Genomic DNA, 18378 nt, shown 5'->3' with positions numbered 1-18378 from the left:
TCTGTGACAGAAGACAAATGGGTAGGATCCCTCCTCTAGCTCTTAGACAAAGCTGGAGCTTGAGCGCAGGGTTTGCTGTGAAATGAAAAGCCATGGCTGATTTCTGATTGAATCCCAGACTGTGACTGTGAGAGAAGCAAGAATAAGGTTACCAGATTTTTTTCAGTGAATCTGGGGACACTTTTCAACTTCAATAGATTTTGTATGGGAGCTGATTTGTAAATCCTGGGACTGTCCCAGGGAAACGGGGACATCTGGTAACCTTAAGCAAGAACCTCTTGGGATGTTGATGCTCTGAACCCCTCCATCGTAGCCTCAGGTTGTATATATCTGTAAATAAACCATATATCCTAAAGACACCCCCGCCTCCGCTGTGCCTCATTCCCAAAAGGAAACGTGGACCCTGGGTGGAATCTCACACCGCTTGGAGACTGGGGAGGTGTGTGAACAATATGCACCCAGTATCATTGTTCCTTTAAGCCTACTATAACCTCCCCCCCAACTTCATTTTTCTCCATGGTAGATCTCTTCATCTGCTTCTGAAGAGCTGCAGAGTTTCCAAAAAGCAGAAGCAGCCTTGCAAAACAGAGAGGCCTCTACAACAGAGCAAAGGGGGAATCAGCTGCTGCCACTGCCACCACCGCCTCCTCCACCACCACTTCAAGTGACAATGAAAACTCCTAGGTACATTGCAAGTCCAAGAACAGAGAGCCCAGGGGATGCAAGGCAGGCGCTAATGGAAGCAATCCGCTCGGGAACTGGGGCAGCGCGTTTGAGAAAGGTAAGCATCTTTCTAAGGCGGAATATGAACAGGAGGGGCATGGTTTGGGGCCTGTGGTTGAATGCAAGATAGGGAAGCAGGTGTGCTTGTTTGGCACAAGTAGGAAAGGAGTAGAAGTGAAATAATTGAGATTTCTGCGAAATGAAGATAGCCTAGGGTCAGACAGCAGGCTAAATGACCTATTACGTGATTTCTGTGAGTGTTTGTCATGCAACTTAGTGTGGCTCCTCAGAAAATCTGGAGCATCCTGTGTTCAGTCTTATGGGACAATAAAATTAGGCTTTCATACAGACAGTATTCTCATATCGATTCGAAGCAACTCTTACAAATTGCATACCATAACTGGTAAGACTTTGGGCCTTCTGTTCTCCTTCTGTCACAGGAAGACTTCCTTTTGTGGTCCTAATCTTAGGGCAAACTTAAACACTGGTGCCTCCCATGCAGCTGCGCACCAGACGCTATTCCCAGTGATTTTTAGAGTGATTTGACCCTTTTGACTTTGCCTTTCAGCTTCCTTTTCCCCAATCTCCTCATTTTGGGGAAAGCTTTCTATTTCAGAGCTTAATATGCTCATGTTGAATTTTCTTGGTAATTGGCCATTTACACAGCATTGTTATTCCATAGAAGTATAGTCACTGCTCTCAGTTGGCTCAAACCAGGTCCCAGGAGCCACTCCAGATTAAGGCCCCAGAAAGTGATCACGGGTGCGTTTGCAAGTGCAGATGGAATTTTCCCACCTCAGATCTTACCACAAGCACGCAAATACGTCAACTTATCTGCTTGCCCTCTAAAGGAAAACAAACCCACAAAAGTTATAAACTAAATGTTACAGCTCTCAAGTCATTTCGTGAGACAGTACAAACCACAGAAAACCATTAGTCACTGGAGAAGAAATCTGTAGCTTTCAAAGTCTATTGTGTTTCTGTAAACAACAACGCTGAACAAACCATGACGTCAAAGGTCATGGGGAGATAATGCTGTCATTGGTGAGGTTGGTTTCTTGTTCAGCATGCGCCCCTTTGTATGTTTTCCCCCATCTGTAAGGTCAAATGTGGTGCCCTGTATTGGAGACCACAGAATTCAATAAAAGGTGTGGAATGGACAACAGGGGGGAAACAGTATTTGCATTGATCAATGAAATTGTTTATATATTTCATATTTTATTATTATACATCACTTCAGTACACTTCTGGGTGTACACAGAGATAAATAAACATAATAAACTGAACTAAAAATTCACTTCCTGCTCTGTTCTTCTATAAAAGTGCTCCTTACCCATGGAAAGTTTGATTGTATATAGGATGGTATTCAACTAAGTTTGTTTCTGAGTAGACCCATTGAAGTTAATGAACATGGCTAAGTTAGGTTCATTAATTTCAATAGGTCTATTCTGAGTAGAACTTGAATGAATATCACCCTTATTTATTTACTGCAATATTTAAAATCCTTCATGTTTAGTTGCCACATGGTAAGAGTCCATACTTAACAACAGAAATGATTGTGGAAGGAGATTGAGTTATTGAAGAGAGAGAGAAATAATTTTAAATGAGATTTCCTAATTAAGTACATTTGTTGCGCTTCTGTTCAATATTTTAGCAAGGAAAAATGTGATCAAATGCGACAGATAACAATTTGTCTGTGAAATTGAGGCCACATTTAAACTTGCTTCAAATTGGGGTGTATGCAATTTTTAATAAATATAATGAGGGTGTAATAATAATATTAATAGATTATTATTATTATTGTTATTATTATTATTATTATTAATTTGTATCCCACCCTCCCTGGCCAAGGAACACAGAGTCTGACAACTAGACATACAAAGATAGGTTAACATAATAACGTCATTTTTGAGACTGAAAATATAAATTACAATGTATATTTATTTTATTTCAGGTCCCTCTGCTTGTTTGAATACTAAATACTCCAGTCATCCGTTTCGTATGCAATTTGTCATGCATTTCTTAGTGGTTTGAATGGACACCCATGGCAAAAGGATTCCAAGAAGTTTACAGGCCAAACATAAGCTGCATTTTCTGTGTTTCTCTCTATTTTTTATTTGGTTCACAGGTTGCTACACAGCTTCTGTGCCAAGGATTTGTGGGTCCCTTGCCCCCAAATAGTCAAACCGTGCCAATAACACTATTCTCAATGGCAGGTTAATTAGCTGGCGAACACTTTTTGCTGTGTGTACTCAGCACCAACATATTTTTGCTTATTCACAGTTAAAAATACGTAGCTGTTCTGGACCATTTAGTTAATTTCTTTTTAAAAACAAAAGCAGTTTAAAACCTCAGAGTATACAGACTATAGATCTGTTAAAATGGGATGGAGGGATTATGACAGAAACTCAGTGGTTCAAATTACCACATGCTGAAGTCACTGCTTGTTACAATCAAGCAAGATTGATTATCCACAACGTTTTGACCAAGCTAGTTATCACTAGAGATTCAGAGATCATTAGGGATCCATTTGACAGGCTATTTAAGGGGATATAAAGTACATAATGGGACGCAGGTGGCACTGTGGTCTAAACCACTTAGCCTAGGGCTTGCTGATCAGAAGGTTGGCGATTCGAATCCCTGCGACAGGGTGAGCTCCCGTTGCTCGGTCCCTGCTCCTGCCAACCTAGCAGTTCGAAAGTATGTCAAAGTGCAAGTAGATAAATAGGTACCGCTCCGGCGGGAAGGTAAATGGCGTTTCCATGCGCTGCTGGCTCACCTGAAGCAGCTTAGTCATGCTGGCCACATGATTCGGAAAAACTGTCTGTGGACAAATGACGGCTCCCTTGGCCAGTAAAGCGAGATGAGCGCTGCAACCCCAGAGTCGTCCGCGACTGGACCTAACAGTCAGGGGTACCCTTACCTTTACCTAAAGTACATAATACAGTGGTACCTCTGGTTACGTACTTAATTCATTCCAGAGGTTTGTTCTTAACCTGAAGCACCACTTTAGCTAATGCTAAATCGCCGCCGCCACGCGATTTCTGTTCTCATCCTGAAGCAAAGTTCTTAAACCGAGGTACTATTTCTGGGTTAGCGGAGTTTGTAACTGAAGCGTATGTAACCCGAGGTACCATTGTACTAACGCCTGCAGATATGCTGAGCCCCAAGGAGAGGTGGCAGCCCAGCAGAGGGCATGTGGGGCTGCCTTAGTAGGGGAACTCTTCACAGAGCTGTGCCTGGCACGTTCTCTGCACAGCTACTGGCAAATGTTGAAGGCGACAGCGCTCTATCCTGGCATTTGACACTTGATGTGTATATTTTTAAGACCCACCTTGTCTTCGTAGTTGTTTTGAACTGTTATTAGTATTGTATTTTGTTGTGTATCCCACCCTGGGACCTTAGGGTGAAGGGTGGGTAATTATTATTACCCAGCCTTCACCCTAAGGGAGCCGTACAAGATTATCATTACTTTATTCTTATTCTTATCTTGCACAGAACCCATTTATTTTAGTGGGACTTGAAGAGATAACTTTCCAGTAGATGTGCCCCACGTCAAAGTGCAATTAAAAGTGCTATTAATACTGCTTCCTGGGAACTACTGGCTATAATTTGTTTCCAAAACTGCTGCTAGTGGGTCAGGATTCCAGCTTCTTCAATGGGCTTATGCTCATCTCACATATCAAGCCTGATTTCTCATCAGTTAAGCCCAAAACATTTTTAAATGGCATGTTTTTAAACAAATTAAGCTACTTTCATAGATGATGTACATATTTTGAAAATATTTTCTTATAAGAAAATTAGCATAAAGAATTATTATTGTCTGGGTTTTACACATTTGTTGTATGTTGTAAAAGAGTTTTTAAAATGCACCTTAATACATGTTTTTGGTTTAATAATAATTACAGCACTGGATGAAGTCCAAAATGATTTTTAAAGGCACTGTGTAATGTTGCTAACCTTTCAAAGTGTACTGTTAGCCATCTGCAATCCTGTGGCTACATATTATATAACGTAAAATACTAATTGAATTTAGTGCCACAAATAAAAGAAACACAAGTTTTATGTGTCATACTTACCTCTGTTTTGTACAAATGAGGCTGGCAAGGCATAATACTTTCCTTTTTAGAGAATTAAAGGTGCTATGAAAGAAGCAGTGTTGATTGTGGTGTGCCAGTTCCTCTCACTGTCACACCGGGTAAAAAGATTTCGCCATTTTCTACAATGATGCAAGAACCTTTTCGATCAGCGGTGCCAGCAGAATAAAATAAACAAGTGTGACAAAATACTTGCTTGTGATATCACCTTTATATACTCTTATCTCCAGTCTTGATTGGAGCAATCCTAGAATTGGAAGGGATCCTAAGGGTCATGTAGTTGGAAGGTTGTGGACTCTCCTTCCTTGGAGGTTTTTAAGCAGAGGTTGGATGGCCATCTGTCATGGATGCTTTAGCTGAAATGCCTGCATTGCACAGGGCTGGACTAGATGACCCTTGGAATCCCTTCTATGATTCTATAATTAATTGTGAGGTTATCTTGACTACCAAGATGGCGTTAGCAAAGCTTCCGGAACAGTCCACCTTTGGCTCAGCACCAGGATGCAAATATTTGACTGTTCCTCCTGGTTTACAATAAACATCCTCAATCAGAGGTTTTGAGAGCAATTGAGTGACTGATTAAAAAATGTCCATGTTCCCTCCCTCAACTGAAGCAGTTTCTGCATGGCCTCTCAATGCTCTGTCCTGCGTGGCAAAGGTCAGGGTCACACTGGCAATACGTTTAAGGACCTGTCTCCAATAGTTTTCTTCTTTTCATGCTGAAGCATCCAACATAATATCAACAGTGCAGACGATATTTCTTAAACTTTACGTGTTTTAATGTTTGCCTTTGATTCTTGAGTGCTTTTTCCGGTAATTAAAGATCCACATCCTTTCCCAAAAGTAAAGGTTTACAGTAAATTTTGTGGAAAGAGGGAGTGTAGCACAGCAAATAACAATTTTGGCTGCACATTTTGTTGTCATTTCATAGTAGCTTTCAGAAAGCCTCTAGCAAGTTGTTTGTTGCCTAAAATGGGCCATTTCCACAACAGTCGTTGGTATATTGCCAGTGTCTTAAAAATGAAAATTTGCTTAGTCAGTGTCAGTTGCAGCTGCATTTTGCCATTTTGATTCTTCACAAGCAGCACTGTGGATATCATGGGTCCAACATTTGTGGTCCACTTTCCTCTTGCCATTTTTTGCACCCATCATTAATGGCAAATTTCTCACGGTCATGTTTTCCCTTTGGTTGTAAAGAAAACCCCTGGTGACTTTTGGGAATTTAGTCATGTGCCTCTCAGTCTATGAGTTATTTTTACACTTCATAACACCGCTAGAATGAAAGTTACTTACTTCATATAATACAGCAAGAAAAAAATATAAAATACTAGCAATAATGTAATACAGTGGTACCTCTGGTTGTGAACAGGATCCGTTCCAGAGGCCCGTTTGCAACATGAAAGAGTGCAACCTGAAGCGGCGTATCTGCGCAGGTGTGCGGCTCAATTTGGTGCTTCTGAGCATGCGCAAGCGGCAAAACCCAGAAGTAACCCTTTCCGGTACTTCCGGATCACCGCGGGACTTAACCTGAAAGAACGTAACATGAAGCAAATGTAACATGAGGTATGACTGTATGAGATAAGGCAAATGTAAGTATGCAGCTTTCACATTACATCAATGCTAGTATTTTATTTTTACTGCTTAAATTTATCATTACATCATATTTCAACTTACTGCTTATACCCTATGTCAAGACATATGTCCCAAACACATGCAAGAGACAGCACACACAGAGCAAAGGAAATCTTGCCTCCACTCGCTCTGCTCCATGGGCAGCAGCATGTATAAATGTATACAGCAACCCAGGATTTCCAGAAACATCTACACAGTTCCACACTTTGGAAAGCTTTCGTTCTCATTCAAAAAAAAAGTGATAAAGAAAAAATGCAGCAGACCAGCTGTTGAAGAGCCTTTACATTGCCACTCTGATCTTAAACAGTAGATGGAGAAAGAGAGACTTCTGGGGATCTCCATAGCAAAGGCAGCAGAAAGTCGATATGATATGACATAACACATGTGCAGTGACATCACTAGGTTAGTGCATGTCTTAGCCTCTGGGAAATTCCCAATATGGAACTTCCAGAGGAGGAAATGGCCGACGGTCTGTCTTGCTGTTGGCTCAATTTTTCGTTACTGTTTCCTTTTCCTTTCTCTTTTTATCCCCTTCCCTTCCTTCTTGCTTCTTTCTCTTTTCTCCCCCACCCCTTCATTTCTTCCTTGGTGTCCTCTACTTGGGGCCTGTCTTCAGAGATTGTAAGTAGATGGTTGGTGGAGGGACCTGGAAATGTTGGTGGTTGAGGGGGAGAGGAGAGATCCCAGGTGAGAGCTGGGAGGAGCTGCTACCTTCTGCAAGTGGCAAGGGTTAAGAACTACCTTTGAGAGAGGACACTGTATTCAATTTGTATTTCCATTCATTTCCATTACATTTTCTATATCTTACTGTATTATGGAAAACTTTTATTAAAAATATTAACAAGTAAAGGACATTCCCATTATGGGTTTCTCTGATTGGAATATTTAGACCTGCCATGTTTTTGTTGGAGAATATAACCAAGATGAGTACATAACAATCATGTATGTAAAAAATAATCATTTATGATTCCTTAAGAATATTCCTGGGTTTTGTGAGGTCCTTTGGGGCCCTTTTGCACCACCACACACCCTGCTTACCATATGACTCCTTTCACCAATGTCCATAGGTGATAGACCCATCTCCCTCTCAGCACGAGCTAAAAGCAGCCTTAAACCATACGCACAGCAGCCATCACCTGGCAGAACCACATAATGACATGCTTACAAAAATGCTTTTGACTACAAGTATCCTTGGAGCTGTATCCTTATCTATATGTTCCTTATATAAAGTGGTTCAGAGGTCATCATGTCTGTGAGAGAGAAGTTTGATTCACATGATGGTCGCTGCATTGTGAGAGAAATAAGATTCTACAAATAGCAATGATTTCCAAAAGAGCAAGTCTGTTATTCTCCCACCAAGCTTTGTGACCTTGAAGCTATATCAGAAAATAATATGAGCTGCTGTGCCAATAATCACCTGGTTTGCAGAGCAATTTGATGCATGAAGGGTTAATCCTGCTACATCATCATGTACATTGGCTTTCCTCTAATTTGCACTAAGTCATACATATAAAATTATTTGTAATCCTTTATCTTGTCTCAGGCTAAGCTAAAGGAGGAAAAAAAGATAGAGCCACTTTAAAGTGGTGAGCTATCAGTATTCAAGGCAATTGCTCAGCCATTCCACATTGTAAATAATGTATGCACCCACCCAAACACAAATGTCCTTTTGTCTTGCCAAGTTTCTTCTGTGCCTTCTCACATAATAATCAAATAAATTCAAAATGTACTATCAAAACCTAATTAAAGCAACCACAAAAAGAGCTTCATCTCCTCTGATGAGGCTGCTGCTGAGCAATGCTACCAAAGAAAAAAGCTGATACTGTAAATGTGATTGACTCAAAAATGAAAAATAGATAAACTTATAATTCTACAACTGGTCTGCTTTATAGTGCGGAGAGGTTCAAACACAATGTCTGGAGTCTCTTTGAATCTGAGGCTGCCTCAATGGAAGGAATAGGACCCTCTAGAGGTGTAAATGCTCTAAACTGCCTCCATCTAGGCTCAGGTTGTACACATGTGTAAATAAACTTTATATCAGTCTAGCTGCAAAGTTCCAGAGTGAGTTTGTAAGGGCGAGGAGGGGAAGAGTTCCCCAAAGGTGTGTTGGGATACTGCCTGAGAGATGGGCAGCCGGACAATCACCAGTCTCCCTTGGAACAGCATCAATCAGTGACACGAGCCTCAGATATGTTTAGAGACCCGTGCACGCTCTATCAGCAGAGTGAATAAATCTTCTCAAAGCAGAAGTGGTGGACAGAGAAATGTGTGAGCATATTTACAGCATTTATTTAGCATAGTTCAGGAAGAAAGGAAAAAACATGTCTGCTTCCCTTCGTGTCCAGCAAAACAGCAGGAATGCAAAAGCTATATACAAACGGAAGTTCCCAGCAAGTGCTGGAAGTAAACAGGCATGTGACACACAACAGTCATGCCTGTTCCCTTTTAAGGTGGAACGGAACTATATCCTAACAAGGTGTTTATTCTGAGGTGCAATGTTTGATTGGAGCTGGAGAGATCAGAGTCACATCCCACCCCCCTTAAACATGAAGCTTGTGGGCTGAATTTTGGTCCGTTTCTATCTCTTAGTCTAATCTACTTCACAGGGTCCGTATAGTTAAAGCTATGGTTTTCCCAGTAGTGATGTATGGAAGTGAGAGCTGGACCATAAAGAAGGCTGATCGCCGAAGAATTGATGCTTTTGAATTATGGTGTTGGAGGAGACTCTTGAGAGTCCCATGGACTGCAAGAAGATCAAACCTATCCATTCTGAAGGAAATCAGCCCTGAGTGCTCACTGGAAGGACAGATCGTGAAGCTGAAGCTCCAGTACTTTGGCCTCCTCATGAGAAGAGAAGACTCCCTGGAAAAGACCCTGATGTTGGGAAAGATGGAGGTCACAAGGAGAAGGGGACGACAGAGGACGAGATGGTTGGACAGTGTTCTCAAAGCTACCAGCATGAGTTTGACCAAACTGCGGGAGGCAGTGGAAGACAAAAGTGCCTGGAGTGCTCTGGTCCATGGTTGGTCACGAAGAGTCGGACATGACTAAACGACAACAACATAGTTACTTTCTGGGTCAGGAACCCTGTCAAATTTGATTATTAGATGTTCCACCTGTTTTTGGTATATGTCATATTGGAAACCCACATTAATCCTTTTCCAACACATAGATTTCTCCCAACACGAGCATTTATGCCCAACAGTTCTAAAAACGTGTTCCAGTTCACATTTCTTATTGAGTTTTCCCAAACATATACTGTGGAATATTATCTGCAGCCCTTGTTGCTGTTTCAGTTATGTTTTCCTTTTCTCATATTAACATTTGAACTGGCCAGCTTCTTTCAAGTTGCCATTAAACATACAAAGAAAAAATATTCATTTATTAATGAGACAAATATTTCTCCTGCTTTATTCATATGTTGGCTGACTACAGAAAACCAGTATCTTCTCCAATGTTATTTTAGGGTTGCCATATTTTGAAGAGCAAAAAAGAGGACACATTTGCCAACCTCTCCTTTTAACTATGGGTCTCTCTGGCCACTCTCATCATGAAAAGGTGGACGTGTCCTGGAAAAAGAGGACATGTGGCAACCCTTGTTATTTTCTCTTCTGCAGTTGGTTTACCTACCTTCAAGTTATTTAGCAACTTGGCATACTCTTTATCTTCACTGACATTTGTGGTTAATTCTTCAAACTTGAAACAAAGCTGCAGATTTAAGTGCGCGATACTGCCCATTATGCTTTTGTGTCTCTGCTTGTTAATATTTGAAAGACAAAATTGGCCTTTTACATGAGTCAAGTTGCATGTGGTCTCCAAATGCCACATCGTTCCATCATTCCGTCTTTACCATTTTTTAAAACCTCAATGGATAAAAGGAAGCATGATGCTGGATATCATGGTAATCTAATCTATGACTGGAAGTAAAGGTTTAATAAGTTTGCACAGAAGCAGAGCAGGTTCTTCACTCAGGTTTCAATACTCCGTCTTCTACAGATGCCCCACTAGAAGCACAAGTAACCAGGTGATGGTCAGACCTCCAATATTTATCCTGCAGGAACAACAATGCAACAAGACTCAGCACAACCTGTTCTATTGAACACAAAAGCTCTAATTGCATGGATCAGGAGGTGTTTACCTGTGCTTTCACATCCATCCAACCAACAAAGAAGAATCACTGTTGAGCATTACTGCGCGTGACCAGTTATTCTGCTTGATCACAGCACTAAGGATTTGATACACAGCTTTCTTTTCAGGATTGATTTAATAAAGCATCCTCATTTGGCCTTTGTTCCGCTTGGACTTGCAGAGCACTAGTGAGCATTTGCAAACTACGCGGCGCAGCTGGCTACAGCAGGACAGCCCAACCTCTCAGACCGTGTGGGCCGCAAGAGCACTTCCCCACAGAAACAGCGAGCCAGCCACACACCAAAATAAATCCCCATATTGTGAATCAAAGTGTTCATAATACAGTTAATACCATTTCATGTACCGAACTGAATATACTGTATTTTTTGCTCTATAAGACGCACCTAGTTTTTGGAGGAGGAAAACAAGAAAAAAAATATTCTGAATCTCAGAAGCCAGAACAGCGAGAGGGATTGCTGCGCAGTGAAAGCAGCAATCCCTCTTGCTGTTCTGGCTTCTGGGATAGCTGCGCAGCCTGCATTCGCTCCATAAGACGCACACACATTTCCCCTTACTTTTTAGGAGGGAAAAAGTGAGTCTTATAGAGCAAAAAATACAGTATATGATTAAATATCTACAATTAATAGAAGGTAAAAATAAAAATATTTTAGGCTTCTAGTCAAAATGATTCGAGACTCTTGTGAAGCCAGTAAATAAACACAGAAGACAAGTGTACAGTGGGGGTGGGGGGAGGTGGTTAATGGCCACTTCAACCTCCTCACCATCTCTCTCCCCCCCCCCCCATACACAAGGCCCCTTTGGGCTGGTCATTAACTAAGGGCAGTGAGAGATCTGTAGAGTTGGAAGGGGACCCGCTAGGGTCATCCAGCCCAACCCACTGCACTCGCTGACAGGTAGCTGCCACCCCCAAGTCCACCTGCCGGGGGTGCCAACTTAAATAAAAAATTGGAGGGGGGGTAAGACCCACCACATATAATTGATCACATGATGCGGCGCATGAACACCATTTGAATGACAATGCCCAGTAACTTTGAGGGGCCTGGTTCCTCAAATGTTTTATGGGGGGTCGAAGACCCCTCAGGCCCTAGGAGTTGGCTCCCATGCCATCTGCTGAACAGGGCAGCTTGCAGCAGAGCCTCCATGCCCAGGGCAGCCCACCAGCCCTGTGGAGAGTCCCACCAAATCCCCCCCCCCCCGCCTACCATGCACCATGTCTCTGCTGGGGGCCAGGCTGCACTTGGGAAATTTTGGAACAAGAGGGAGATAGATTAAAACTGCAGAGTTTTGAAAAACTAAAAAACAAAGTGTGAGATTGGCTTCATTATTACCAAATAATGGAGGCTTACAATTTGGACAAGAAAATTGGCTTCCAGGTGGAAAAATCAAAATTGGAAACAGAACTGTTAGACCCAAAACTAAGAACTTGTCAAGAATGTATAACTTGCTGTTGAAATGGAACACTCAGGATGAAACGGTGAAATCGGCTATGATTAAATGGGCACAAGATGTTGGATATAATATTATGATGGCTGACTGGGAACAGTTATGGACCACAGGTATGAAGTTCACGGCATGCAATGCCCTAAGAGAGAATATAATGATAATAAATGCTGGAAATATAAAGAAACTAAAGGTACATTCTTTCACCTTTGGTGGACATGCCCAAGGATTAAGACTTTTTGGGAGATGATCTATAATGAAATGAAAAAGGTATTTAAATATACCTTTCTGAAGAAACCAGAGGCCTTTCTCCTGGGCATGGTCGGCCAATTGGTGCCAAAGAAGGATAGAACTTTCTTTATGTATGCTACAACAGCAGCAAGAATACTTATTGCAAAGTATTGGAAGACACAAGATCTACCCACCCGGGAAAAATGGCAGATGAAGGTGATGGACTACATGGAACTGGCGGAAATGACTGGCAGAATCCGAGACCAGGGAGAAGAGTCGGTGGAAGAAGATTGGAAGAAATTTAAAGTTTATTTACAGAAACATTGCAAAATTAAGGAATGTTAGAAGGATGTTGGAATGAAGTTACGTGGTTTTAGCAGAAATGTTATAAAGGACTAAGTAAAAATAGATTGTTAATTGATGAGAATGTAAAGTTACATTATATTAAGATAAATTATTAGGATAAAAACAAAGATGGAAAGGATTTGCTGAAATAGCTAATTGAACTAGAATGCAAAAAAGGGAGGTGTGAGGAGGTCAAGGAAACAAGCAAATGAAAGATAAGTTATGGAAGGATTGATTTGTCTTTTTTAAAATTGTTTTTATTTTTCTGTCCCCCCCCCTTTTCCCCCTTTATTTTTGTAATCTTTCAAAACCTCAATAAATATTATTTAAAATGGCCTTCCCACCACTCTCTTAAGGTTTCTCCTCTCCAGGGTGTTTCCCAGTCGCCAACTGCTTCTGTCCACAACCATTCTCCGCTCTGCTCTTTTCATTTCTGTGTCCTGGGAGACCAGGGGAGAGGGGAGCTGGTTGCAGCATAAGGGGGAGACCCCCCTGGCTTCTTCACCAGCCTCTGGTTCCCACCCTCCTCTCCAACTTTCGCTTCAGCCCTGGAGTCTGAACTGCTCTCTGCCACAGCTTCTTCCTGCTCACTAAACCTTACCTCTTCTGCTTCCAACACCTCCTCCTCCCGGTCTGTTCCCTCTCATGAGCACCTTTTAATGTGCTTAATGAGAGCTTCTTCTTTTTCCAGAATCTCCTAGTGCTTCGTGAAAATAGAACCGTCAATTGTTTCACTTGCTTTGTAACTCTCTTTGTAAAATTTATGACGGCCAGCAGATCTCTCTTATCTCTCCAGAACTGAAACAGCAAGAGCGAAGGGGGATGGGGAACAGTTCTTTCTTATCACTGGTTTTAAATGTTAAACAAGGATGATTTAACAGGGAAGCTTTTTGTCTCTTCATTGAGCACCCTGGCATGCCATGTACATCTATATATCTTCTTGAACCCAAGAGTGTCAGTCATGCCACCAAGCAACTTCATACAGGTACAAATTATCCAAAAGAGAAGTGTGTTTGGGACACGCTTGGTTTGAGAATATCAGTCCTCTCTGGGTCCATTAGTGCTAGAGCATCATATTCTTTTCTCTTCTTCCCCATCCAGTTCTCCCTCAAAATAGTTTCTTTTGCAGGTAGGGGGAGGGATTTCAAAGCTATCCAGCCCAATGCTGCCAGGCCAATTTATCTGGACTTTATCAGGCTTTGTCCACACAGAAGGGCTGAAATGCCTCACAATTTCATCCACTTCTGTAAAGGGATGGGTAGTTACATGTATTAAAAATAATCCCATAACAGTCAATGGGGAAGCACAAAGTTTCAGTTTTTTGAACTGGGATTTAGATTCAGACCCCGAGTTGCATCAGATAGCCTTTAACTTGGTTCAGAATGAATCAAACTCTTTTTTGAAGCGCCAAATCAGAATCCGAACCAAATATTGTATTCCGTTTTTCTCCCTCTCATAGCAATCTTGTAGACATTCAACGAAGCTGAAGATTAGGGACAGACAAAAGAAAGTACATCATATATTCCGGGGCTCTCTTTTTCTTTCTTCTTCTTTTGTTTATTATTAAGAACACTTATTGTTTTAGTTCTCCTGGCTGTTAGTATGATAAATGTATTATTTTACTGTATATGTTGTGCTCTGATTTTATGTATGCTGCTTTAGGACTGTTGTTACAATGAAGAGTGAGTAATAAATATTTTAAATTAAATAATTAAAAAATACAGATGGAAATTAATTGCTTCCTTTCCTTACCACACTGTACTTAAAACTTCAACAAGGCCGCTGGGTTCTAGAGCAGTTGCCTTGAATGGCAGCCCAGATGAATTGGCAGCCCCCTTCTGCACCACCAAAAAAGATCAACCCCTTGAACTGGGTTTCATCTATATCAATATATGTCTCTCTCTTTATACATGATAGCGGCAATCTTCCTTCCAATAAGCTGCAGCTTATTTTCCAATTAAGTGTTGTTTTCCTTAAGTATTCTGCCCTTATTCACTCAGACACTGGTAAGATCTTTGTAGGCTGCTGGGACAAGGCTCCATTGCTACGGCTATACAGTGGTACCTCGGGTTACATACGCTTCAGGTTACAGACTCCACTAACCCAGAAATAATACCTCGGGTTAAGAACTTTGCTTCAGGATGAGAACAGAAATTGTGCTCTGGCGGCGGCAGCAGCAGGCCCCATTAGCTAAAGTGCTGCTTCAGGTTAAGAACAGTTTCAGGTTAAGAACAGTTTCAGGTTAAGAACGGACCTCCGGAACGAATTAAGTACTTAACCCAAGGTACCACTGTATTTAACAAGTTTTGCGGTGAACCTTCTCACTAAGTTTTTTAAATCACAGAACAGTTTTGTGTCAAACAATGCAGCTGTTGCACACAAAAACTAAATATATCTACAGGCCCAGTTCAGGATGCCCAAGAAATATCCCTCATACACTATTTATCAACTGCTGAATCAAGCAAAGCATTTGTACTCCCAAACATCAGTGTATCCTTTCAGAACAGGCTTTTAAAATTACAAGGAAATGTACACACAGACACCTTTAACAGTTGTTCAGATAGAGCCTGTTTTTCATTGTCACAAGCAACTGTCCAAAAACCCACCAGCTATCCTGATTCCAGTTCAAGTGATTTTATTTTCTATAAAATGTATGTCATTAACGTCACACTGTATACAATTTAGCCTGCAATCCCAATCCCATTTACCTGGGAGTAAGCCTAGGGCTTGCCGATCGAAAGGTCGGTGGTTCGAATCCCCGCTGCGGGGTGCGCTCCCGTTGCTCGGTCCCAGCGCCTGCCAACCTAGCAGTTCGAAAGCACCCCCGGGTGCAAGTAGATAAATAGGGACCGCTTACTGGCGGGAAGGTAAACGGCGTTTCCGTGTGCAGCTCTGGCTCGCCAGAGCAGCGATGTCACGCTGGCCATGTGACCCGGAAGTGTCTTCGGACAGCGCTGGCCCCTGGCCTCTTGAGTGAGATGGGCGCACTACCCCAGAGTCTGTCAAGACTGGCCCGTACGGGCAGGGGTACCTTTACCTTTACCTTTAAGTCTTATTGACTCATGAATATTGGCAAACAGGCATCTCTTTAGACTTTAATAACCTGAAAGCCAATTTTAGATGCCTGTGCAAGGTCAGCTGTTTTCCTGGAATGGAATGGAGATACTTACCCACTTACCCTTGGAAAAGAGCCACAGTGGAGCTCAAGTCTGATGAGTCAAGGAAGACCCCAGCTTCTTGTTGCTCAATTGCTTTTAATTCTCCAGTGGCAGTGTCAAAAAGCTTTTTTGAACTACAGGGAATAAAGATCTACATTTGGATCTGCTACCCTGTGGATCCTGACACCTGAGGTAGTTGCCTCACTTTGCCTCATGGGGGCCGGCCCTGGCCTTAACATTTTCATCCTCAAAAAGAGAGGCTGATCACTTTTACCACATCTTGATTCCAGAGGGGTGGGGCAACATAGAAGACCCACGCTGCCTGTGGTGTCTTTCTGCATGTCAGATATTTAAAATTGAAATTAATTTCCAGGGTCCCTTTGAGGAATGTGCTGGGGTCTCTCTCCCACCCCCATAGGGAGCACAAAACCCCAGCAAAGACCACTTTAGCTCTGGCCCTTTTGCTCATGCCAAAAGCCTTGCCACTCTGGCAAGGCCGAACTTTCAAGGCTCCCTGTAGAGGAGGAGCATGGGCACCTCAACAAGTTCCAAGTGGAAACACACCTTGGCCCATGCCCAGCCTGCCCCCCACTGGGGGCAGAGACCGAATATACTCTCCCCATGCAGTTTGTAGAGAAACACTGTGCTCCATAGCAGATGCTTCTTTTATTCCATGTGCCCAGGCTGTGATCCTGCAAAAGTACCGGGTACTTGTGTTTGGCAGAAGTGCCAATGGCTGTAAAGTGCCTGGTCTCGGTTGGCAGAGAACTTGCCTGCAAATGTCTCCAGGGTGTCTGGGACATTGCTCTGTGCAGCTGAGGGTGGGAGGAAGGGCGCCAGAGCACTGCACTTTAGACATGGTCTTCACGTACGACAAAAGGTGGTGTTGGGCGACATACAGAACCACAGGTTGCCCACGCCTGGGTCAAAACAGTGTTGTGTGGTCTTAATAAAAACTGTGATCCACTAGACCACTCCCTCTCTCTCTACACACACCACAAATAGATTCAGGGGCAGCACTTTCTTGGGGGTTTGGCTTCTTTTGAAGGGAATGGTCACTGGAGACATTTGGTGGTTTTGCAACGTTTAGGTTGATGTATAGTCCTACAAATTTGAGCACAGATGCACACAAACAGCAGAGCACTCCTGTAAGCCACAACTTTGTTGCCTTGCAACAGATCTCTCAAGACATCCCCAGGATCCTTTCAGTTCACTCCCTGTCCCCCTTTCTCTTCACCATTTCTGTTCCAAATCTTGCCTTCCCCCTTTGCTGCTTTTCCCCGCACGACCTTAGTACCTGCCCTGCCCTGTGCGACAGCAGATGGAGGAATGTCTTATCTGAAATGGTCCTTCCAGCCCAGGGGCATCTCCAGCTATTCCAAAGCCTTTGGGGACCCTTGACCTGTCATTTCCCATTTTAAAAAAAGGGATCTGAGCGACATGTTTGGCCTTACGTTGCCTCTCAAATACTATAATCTAATAATAAAATGCTGTCACGATTCAGAAGCAACTATCACGGTAGGTCAAATCCAGCGAAAATCTATCGAGAGCAACCGGCGGAGAGGCGACCTGAAGCTGTGCAGAGGGGGCTCGGGAGCAGACCTGTTTCCCCCCTGGGTTTCGGGGCCCAGCCCGGCTGGGCAGATGCCGGCGCCGGGAGCGGGCCTGCCCTCGCCTCGCCTCGCCTCGCCGGCCGCCAGGCGTCCGCTGCGCCCCGGAGCGAGGGCCCTTGGCAGCGCGCAGCCCGGCCGCCCAGAACATGGCTGCCCGGAGGGGGAAGGGGCTGGCGTCGCCTTGCGGAGCGGCCCCTCGGCGCCCACCACCCAGTCGCCAACGCCGCCGCCGTCCCGCAAAGAAAGTCCCCAAGAAAGTCGGGTCCGCGCCGGGTCCCCGAGGCGGAAGGGCAGCCGCGCCTGGCCCGGGAGCCCCATCGGCGGCGCAAGACCAGAGGGGTCCCTCCCCGCGCGCCTCCTGGCCGCCGGCTTGCCCGGTGCCTGCTCCCCGCGCGCCCAGGGCGCCGTCGGTTGCGGCTGCGCGCAACGAGCGGCGGGAGGGGACGGCGGCGGCGGGGGAGGGTTTAAAGCCCGGCGGAGGCGGAGGCGATGCCTGGGAGCGGGGAAGGCGAGTCAGCTGAGGAGCCAGGCGAGCGAGCGCGGGCAGCAGCAGCAGCGGCAGCAGCAGGAGGAGAAGGCGGCGGCGGCGCGCAGCCCGGACTTGCCGGAGGACGGACGCCTGGAGGGCAGCTCCTCGCCGGCCTCGGCCGCAGGTTGGGCTGCCCTTCTCCCGCCCCGGGGGGGGGGGCGCTTCATTCCAGGGCGGCGCTGCCCCCACCCGCTTTCCGTGCATCCCCCTCCCCTTCCTCCCGGAGGAAGAGCTGCCCCTTCCCGTCTCGGCGGGTCCCTCCCTCTCCCTCTTGCCCGGCCGGTCCGAAACTTGCTCGGAGGGCCGCGCCAGGAAGGCGAGCGGGAGCCACGCGGGCGCGCGAGGGGCTGCCGGGGACAGAGCCGGGACTCGGGTGAGCGGGCGGGCGGGCACAGCCATGGAAGCGGCGGCGGCGGAGAGGCGGGCGCGCAGCGGCCCCTCTGCCTAAGGAAGGCGAGGAA

The 18378-nt window shown here is 44.4% G+C and overlaps 2 protein-coding genes and 1 long non-coding RNA gene across 52 annotated transcripts in view; 2 read left to right on the top strand and 1 right to left on the bottom strand.

Moving 5' to 3' along the window:
* COBL (cordon-bleu WH2 repeat protein) overlaps positions 1-18378 on the top strand; it is a 1088462-nt gene that overhangs the window by 97409 nt on the left and 972675 nt on the right. For 34 of the 35 annotated variants that reach the window (XM_083709019.1, XM_083709015.1, XM_083709010.1 and 31 more), the window contains 2 exons: positions 524-781; positions 2678-4795. In XM_083709019.1, the coding sequence (XP_083565145.1) occupies positions 524-781; positions 2678-2695 (276 nt within the window). In that variant the 3' untranslated portion in view covers positions 2696-4795. Of the gene's footprint in view, positions 1-523; positions 782-2677; positions 4796-18378 lie in introns of those variants that run through there. The other variant, XR_014557426.1, reaches the window with a different exon arrangement.
* Positions 10342-17801, bottom strand: LOC310830344. Its single transcript, XR_014557606.1, has 4 exons — positions 15661-17801; positions 14909-15337; positions 13219-14667; positions 10342-10503 (listed from the first exon to the last, which is right to left on the bottom strand). It is a non-coding gene; the product is annotated as an uncharacterized lncRNA (long non-coding RNA).
* GRB10 (growth factor receptor bound protein 10) overlaps positions 17707-18378 on the top strand; it is an 85630-nt gene continuing 84958 nt past the window's right edge. For 5 of the 16 annotated variants that reach the window (XR_014557449.1, XR_014557450.1, XR_014557451.1 and 2 more), the window contains exon 1: positions 17880-18041. The gene's annotated coding sequence lies outside the window, so the exon portion shown is untranslated. Of the gene's footprint in view, positions 18299-18378 lie in introns of all 16 variants that reach the window. The other 11 variants (XR_014557457.1, XR_014557458.1, XR_014557459.1 and 8 more) reach the window with 8 other exon arrangements.

The sequence above is a fragment of the Podarcis gaigeae genome, assembly GCF_964106915.1.
Source record: "Podarcis gaigeae genome assembly, chromosome: 13".
Classification (NCBI taxonomy): Eukaryota; Metazoa; Chordata; class Lepidosauria; order Squamata; family Lacertidae; genus Podarcis; species Podarcis gaigeae.
Note: the sequence above shows the minus strand (reverse complement) of the source record. Positions and strands in the feature narration are given on the sequence as shown.